At 41.3% G+C, this 7,854-nt stretch overlaps 1 protein-coding gene across 1 annotated transcript in view; it reads left to right on the forward strand.

Moving 5' to 3' along the window:
• ABHD17C (abhydrolase domain containing 17C, depalmitoylase) overlaps positions 1-4,945 on the forward strand; it is a 30,934-nt gene extending 25,989 nt beyond the window's left edge. The window contains exon 3 of the mRNA XM_063412353.1: positions 1,188-4,945. Coding sequence (XP_063268423.1) covers positions 1,188-1,407 — 220 coding nt within the window. The 3' untranslated portion in view covers positions 1,408-4,945. The remainder of the gene's footprint in view (positions 1-1,187) is intronic.
• Positions 4,946-7,854: the final 2,909 nt, after the last annotated feature.

Genomic DNA, 7,854 nt, shown 5'->3' on the forward strand with positions numbered 1-7,854 from the left:
TTTTAAATAATTTCAAGCTGTCTTGATCATTTTATAAAATCAATGGTCATGCCAAGCATGCCTTCTTGGTCTTCATGAGCAGAAAAATCCAAACACATTTTATTAGCTACCATAAAGAAATAGATTTGTCCTCCCATAAAACTGAGTATTACCAGTACTCATTTTTCCACATTCCTCCATTTGCTGATGGAAGTGGAGCTGGTAGGAAGCTGGGAGTTCATTAGCACGCGGTGTCTCTAACACAGATTTGGAATCATTGGTAACTACCAACATGAAATGGATGTCTGGAAATAAAAGCTGGGGCCTGCAAGAGGAGAGTCAGAGAAAGCTGCTGTTCACTGCTTGCAAGTTCATGTGCTTCATAATTGGGGTTTTATGGCGTGACCTCTTAGGTGGGAAGGTGTTTTTGTCACTCCTCCCTTCCCTCAGAACCCATTTTTCTGTAACAGGTAGTCTCAAGCTGTATTGGTCTGCTAAAGGTAGCTGGACAAAAAGAAAAATATTACTCTAAGGCCACTTTGCAGTCACAGCTGGCAAAGGGACTGGTTACATAAAGTAAAATCTTGTGTGATTTCTGTGGTTTGCAGTTAAATATCCCTGTACAATGCTCTTCTCCCACAGTTTTCTATTCCATTGTTTGAACTTAAACAATCAGTACTTAAAACAGATTGTTTTCCTTTAGCTGAATCTGCCTGATTTGGGATTTCAAGCTCCATGAGCCAAGGTCTTATTTTGTTGGTGTTGTTAATGAAACCTTATGACTGGAATGTAGTTAATTAGTTCCTAAGCTGTTAAATTGGAAGGTGATAATGTGTCATGTGAAAAGAGCCCATGCTTGCAGAAGTCCCATGGAATCTTACTTGCCTCACGGTGCTTTGTGTGATAGATCACTGTGTCACTGTTTCAGTGGGCTTTTTGGGTGCCAAACTTTATTTGCACGCTGCCCACTCAAACTCGGTGTTGTTAGCACTGGTGGGATGGTGGTGATGGCAGTGCAGGCTCCTTTTTTACATGTGTGGTTTGGGAATGAGCCTTGTCCTGTATCACTTGTGCACAATTCCAGTTGTCTGCAGCCATTTGAAAACACACAGTGGTAACTGGGTTATGTGTTAACAGTTAAGCTTACTTTATCTAAAGTGAAACTGGAAGCCCCAAACTGAGCTGTGTCTTTCTTTTCCTTCCCCCAGCATTGACAAGATCTCTAAAGTGACCTCTCCTGTGCTGGTCATCCACGGTACCGAAGATGAGGTGATCGATTTCTCCCATGGCCTGGCCATGTACGAGCGATGTCCACGAGCAGTGGAGCCCCTCTGGGTGGAAGGGGCTGGGCATAATGACATAGAGCTTTATGCACAGTACTTAGAGAGACTAAAACAGTTCATATCTCATGAACTTCCCAACTCCTGAAGAAGCCTACCTGATTTTACCTCAGTTACTGTGAACGGAAGAAATTACCTGTTTTTGCACATGCTTTAACTGGATAGCTGTAATAGCTTTATACTATGAAGAAATACCCTGTCTTGAGGGTGTTCTAATCAAACATCTGATGAAATTTGTCTTTTCTATCTGGAAATGATTCTACTAATGCACACAAATATGGTCAACTACTGTAATTCCAACAATTTTTAGCTTCATTGCCCTGAAGGAAGTGGGAATCCTAGCTGCTTATGGGGACACTTTTTACCTAGTGCTGTATTAATCGAAGATCAGTTTTCTCTGTCTCACTTCAGATCATTTATAATTCTGTCCTACAAAGACTTTTTTCCCACCGTGTTCTCAGAGTGGAGAACACAACTGTTATGAGCTACAGCTTGTTCAGAACAATCATGGGTTCAATCTAAGGGAGTACTTTCTCTGTGAAGTTTCTAGCTGTGGTATTGTAACTGGAAAGTTATTGTGATGAAGTTCCCTCTCCTCCCTTCTAGTGTTCTTTTGTTAACTTACTGATCTTCCCAAGTAAATTATTTAAAAACACTTTTACCTGAAAATAGGCAAACTACTATATGGGGCTAAACTCTGTAACGACCTCTCCATTACTTGTATAAACATAACTGGAATATTCTTAAAGGATCTAGGGACAAAACTGCTTTTGTTTAAAAATAAATGTGTAAATTTACTACTAGAAAACTCATTTTAATATTCAGATTGTCTGAATAATAGCCATAACAGACATTTCCTTCTGTAAAGCATTCCTGTAGACTTTTTAAAAGTACTGTACATATTTGAATTTACATTGTGCATAGATTCTTAATTGGTAGTTTTAATTTAAGTCTAGTTACAATAAACTGCAAAATTCTGGTTTGTATATGATTGAATACATTTTGTTAAAATATGTTTTTATCCCTATATTATTTTGCTATTAAAGTTTTATAAAGTTTCCAGGACAAAAAAATAATAAAATTTACACATTTATGTTTTGATGAATTATGTAACTAAATTTTCATTGAGCTGATCTTTTTAGTTTAGAAGTAATTTGATTCTTTGACACTGGAATCGCACAGATTATGCATCAGAAATGCAAAACACTTAAAAATTGTTACACTACTAGGATAGGTCTAATTTTTCCAAATTTAAAGGCCTTAAATGTACTGTAAGCCTCAGATTGTTGTATAAATTGATCGCGATTGATTGCAGTTTGTGTCCTGTTGCTAGAAAGCAACACAGTGATTGTAATGGAATAAAGGATGCATGGATTAGAGCTTGCTCAAGTTTGGAATCTTATTTGGTGCATAATTTTCATACATGAGGAAAGTGTAAAAACATTGCTTGATGGAGTAAGCTGGGTATGTAAATCGAATGTGCAAGAGGTTGTGTTTAAATGGTGTTCAGCTGGTTCTAAGTAATGAAAAATCATGATTCATTGCCTGGAAGAAATATTTGAACATAATTGTTATGAATTCCTATAACAGGCCTGCAGTTAATTTTCAGCGCTGCAAGTGTGCATGGTCTTTGATTATTGCCTTGGTCCTATTTACTGCAAAAGGGGAGAAACTTGTATTTTCACTTCCAGTGAAATGGGGACATGCATCCTGGTCCACATCACCTAGGTCCTTAGACTTTAGATCTGGGCATCAGTGTTGTCTAGTTGTGACTTTTAACTGTCCCAAGCAGCAGGGCCCCCAGCAGTCCTCTTGGTGACTCTGCCAGCCAAAATTGTCAGGTTTTGCCTAATCCCCACCTCAGCTCAGCAATTCCCTCCTGTATTTTAAATAACTATTGAGATACTTGTCTGATTTTATGTGTATTTAATATACCTTCATAAATCCACAGTGGTTTTCTTCCATTCCTATATGTATTCTTCCTGGGACTGTAGCCCTGTGGAAACCAAGCTGCTGTGTGTGGTACAGGTATTAAAGGTAATGTTAAAAGGGTCAGCCTGTCCATGTAGTGACTTGGGGGATTTTTACCTAATTAGCTGCTTTTTTGTACCCACATTGAACTTTGTGTTGCTCTGAAACCTCAGCCTGCAACATTTCTTCTCCTCGTGACCCTCTATAATTTCCCTTTAACAAACTGATACTTCTAACATTTTCCCTATAAATAGATTTTTTGATTACTACTTTTCCAACTCCTGAAGTAATTTTGTGACTTGTCTTTGCATTTGCTTTGTTTTTTGCCAGTATTCATCTGTTAATGAAAACCGTGAATATGAATTCAGCATTGTTATTTATGTCCTGTGGTCTCTGCAGTTGTAGCCACAGTTCACAATGTCCTGGCTGAATATGGATTTCCACTTGTGCTATCTTTTATTTGCCTGAATTCCTGCTTAACTCATTCTCAGAGAGGCCACGGTCTTCTGCCTTCTGCATTGACTGGTTTGGTTTGTGAAGTTCATCTGCATTAAACTATTGCAGATGTTTTGCTCTTAATTAAAACGTTAATGATCTATCATTGATCCACTGGTATGGATCTTTCCCCCTCTCTTTTAATTCAGTAATTTGTTTACCTGTTTGTTCCCTTAAATAATTTTCCTTGTAGTCCTGTTCTCATCCAATAGTTCTTGAGTGATTTTTTTATAATTTTCTGATGTATGCTTTCCACAAAATAAATGCTAATAGTGATCTGCTTTGTATTGTAGACTTGTACCAAAGTTTCAAGCATTTCCAAACACTGCTGGTCAACCTTGGAACTATTAGTTGAAAAAGTGTGGCCAAGTCATGAAGATGCAGTTTCATCCATGACAGTGAATTTTAGGTCCTCATTATTTTAAAGGAAAAAACATTTTAAATTTTTTTTAATTAATTTTTAAATTATGGGAAAGGGGATAATGTGAGGTTATGAAAAACAAATTTTGGGCTTAAAAAAGTAGTCTGTTCCAGCAAACTGCTAACATGCTGTAATTTAAATGTACAATGTGGGCCTTTACAAGAACTTGTTATGCATATTTTAGAGCTATCAAGGTGTCACTGTAAAAATGGCTCTGTGTGCCTGGATAAATCATGCAACGGGTCTCCCAAAGGTGTGAGTTAACATTTTGTTGTTGATGGGATGCTCTGTCCATTTTTCCTGTGTGACTGACCATTTTTGTTCATGTAGTGCAGCCACAGGTGATGTACAGCTTGTTTGCAGGAAGGTAAGATGTGGTACATCTGTTCACTATCAGTAGTTGTCTGGTGTTTGTACTTTGGAAAAGCCAGAAGAGAATGTTTGTTACAGCTTCAAAGGTGTCATTTTCTGAGGAGTCTGATATGTATCCTTTTAAAATTTATGTAACTGTTACAAATTTAACTTGTGCTCACATGGAGGCCTGTTACCTGTGTCACCTCTGCTGCGGTTTTGTTCCTCGGTTCTCCATGTCACTCCTGTATTTTGTGCCAGCTCTGCTCAGGGTGCTGACCCTGGAACTCCAAACCTGTATTTATGCTTGGCATTGTACACATCTATAAACTCTGTATCGCATTTGCTTTTTCTAAATGGTGCTAAACATAGAAGTAGAGACCTAATGTACTTGCTTCCTCTGGTTATTCGTTCAGCCGTAAAACTTGATTGTTCTCACTCAGAAAACGTTTTCTTCCCCAGGTCTGTTCTTATGAAAGCAGACTAATGATCTCAGTTAAGCCCATTTAACTCATTTCTGTATGTCCTTGTATATGGAATTTTCCAAACATTTCAGCTCTGAAATTTAGCTCAAATGCAGTCGTTTGTACTCCAGCACTGGGTGAGGGTTGGGTGGCTCTTTGGTGGTGGGCACTCCACTGTTGGGAATGAGGTCAGGCACACAAACTCCCTGCTCGGTCTGTGTTGCTTTCCAAGCCCAGTGGTAATACTGAGGTCAGCTGGGTGTGAATTTCAAAGCAGGAGGTTGTACTTGGTTCTCATGGCTTTGGTACAACAGTAAAAAGCAGGAGCTGGTCCTTGCAGCGGGAGAGTGAGCCCCGCGCCTTCCACTGTGCCGATGTCTGGTTTTGCAGATGAGTTTCTGCAATAATCAAATTAATTTTGCAGAAGGTGTAAGGGTGACATGCCTCCTGTCTTAAAGAAACTCCAAGAAGACTCCTACACCATTAGTAGGCAAATTATAAATTACCTTCTGGTTCCTGTAAGGGTAAAGGTGCTTCGGTCTGGGTTTCCTCAGGGCCCGGCGCTGGGTGGGTATCAGGTCGCTTTCTAGAGTGAGATAATGTGCTGGCTGTCCCTGCGGGCTGAGCTCGCCCCGCGGGGGACGGGGCAGCTCTTCCCTGGCTCCCGAGGCCGGAGCATCCCCGCAGCCCCGGCTGTGTCCGTGGGGACCCGCCCCGGCCCGGCGCCCGGCGGAGCTGGGGCTGCGCTGCCCCGGCAATGGGCGGGGAGGGGCTCAGCGGGGCCGCCCCGCTGCCGCTGCGGGTGAGGATGGTGATGGTGATGGTGATGGTGATGGGCTCCAGGGCCGGGGCAGCCGGAGGGGCGAAGGCGCTGCTGCAGCCCCGGCGGTCCGAGCCCCTCGGGGCGTGCCCGGGGCCGGGAGCGGCTCCCGCAGTCCCGGCACGGGAGGCGCGGAGCCGCTGGGTGTGAGCCTTGCTTTAGGAGGAGAAGCAGCGGAAGGAACACACGCCTCTGGATTACACTTCACTTCAAGGCGAACATAGGTGGCTTGGTTTGCTGTGTCTTTGGAGGTGACTGCATGCAGCGGGCCTTTCGTTTATTTTTTCCTTTTGTTTCTAGGCCTTATTAGTCTAAAAACTAAGAAGGCATTGATGCATAGTTTTCCTTGCCCTAAATAACGTTTTTCATGGCAGTGTGTTAGTGGAACTTGCAGACCTGCTAAAAGATTTAACATCTCGTTTCCAGTCCCTTGGCTTTAGCAGTGCCATTAGGAATGCTTTGGATCTGCCCCAGACCCTTTTCCCTTGGCTCAGACCAGGACCAGTGGGATGGCAGCAGTGCCTCCTCTGCATGGCCCATCTGTAAAATAGAATTGCTAGGACTATTACTAAGCTAAGTAATACAATGTTATATTCCAGGGATGAGTTATAGCCACGAATTTTGCATTTTGATACATGAAATTCACACCTTTTTGTAGAACGCTTAACTAATACCAATTACAATAGGCAAGGAATCCTCTGGACCCTAAGTCATAACTACTTGAAGTTGATAACTTTAATCCTGACTTAAATAAACAACAAACCTAAAGCTTCTCAAACATGCTGATCTGGGATGCCCCTCTAGGAAATAAAAATACAGTCTAAATTTTTTTCTCTGCTGAGAAATGGAAGGGAAGGCTTCAGGCACATTCCAGGGCTCCCAGGACATGACCTCCAGCCTTCAGCAGTATGCTGTTACATTAAAAAATTCACCATTTCAAACACTCTTGGCAATGTGCCACTAAGTTTTGGGTTCCTTGTCCCTTTTAATTATCAGAGCTTTCTTTTGTGTTTGGAGCCCTGCTTATCGTGAAGTCCCAGCCTACTTATGTTGCATGTAATTGCTTTATTGATCCATTCCCAGAGTGTAAATTGAACCTTTGGGCTCAGCCTGGAGGAAGGAAAGCTGGACAGGGGCACTGCCTTAGAAGAAAATTTAAGCTCTGTAGAGTCCCAGTTGTCCCTTACCAGCATCTTTTTATCAACAGGATGAAGTTGCTGTGGCCTTTGAGCAGCCACAGCTTCACCTGGTTACACCAGACTAATGGCTTTAATCAGCAGGCAGAGACAAAGAGCAACTAGAAAGCAAAACTGAGCCTTTAAACCCAATTTATATCTGTTGGAAAAATATCTGTGCTGGACCCTGGGGCTGGACCCAAAGTGCAAATAGCTCAGCAGTCAACAGGAGTGTAAAAGTTTCCTTCCCTAATCAAGCAGAAAAAAAATCTTTAACAAGAACAACAACTTTAACAACTTTCAAAAATGTTTTTCAGAAAATTAATATGGAACAGTAAATTTTTATTTTGGTGATTGGGTTAGGTGGTGTTTTTTTGTGGGGGAGGGGAATCTGTGCAGTCTTTGCATGTTTGTATGAATAATGAAGATAGTTCTCCTGAGCATTAAAGAGTAGTTAAAATGAAAAATTATATATAACCGTTGTTACATTTTAGTACCTAAAACCATCTCTCATACATCTCTTGATTTGGCCTGTTGGAATATTCAGTGTTTGTCAAAGTGGTGCAGTGGTCTGTAGCCAGGGCTGCAGCAGAACATCCATAAATGTAGTTATGTACACATATATTCTAAGGAAAACTCTCTGGGATTCTTTGCTGTTTATTTAATAGGTTTCACTGTATTTATAATTATTTCAGAACATAGCCCAAATCCCAGAAGTTCTCTGTGGGACATGGATTATGAAAGACTGTTGCACAGTAAGAAAACCCTTCCTGGGACTGTGGGCTCTTACAAACTCTCCAGCCTGTTCAGAAGCAGCTCTCTCTTGACTTATCACAGG

The sequence above is a fragment of the Prinia subflava genome, chromosome 15 (genome assembly GCF_021018805.1).
Source record: "Prinia subflava isolate CZ2003 ecotype Zambia chromosome 15, Cam_Psub_1.2, whole genome shotgun sequence".
Taxonomy (NCBI): Eukaryota; Metazoa; Chordata; class Aves; order Passeriformes; family Cisticolidae; genus Prinia; species Prinia subflava.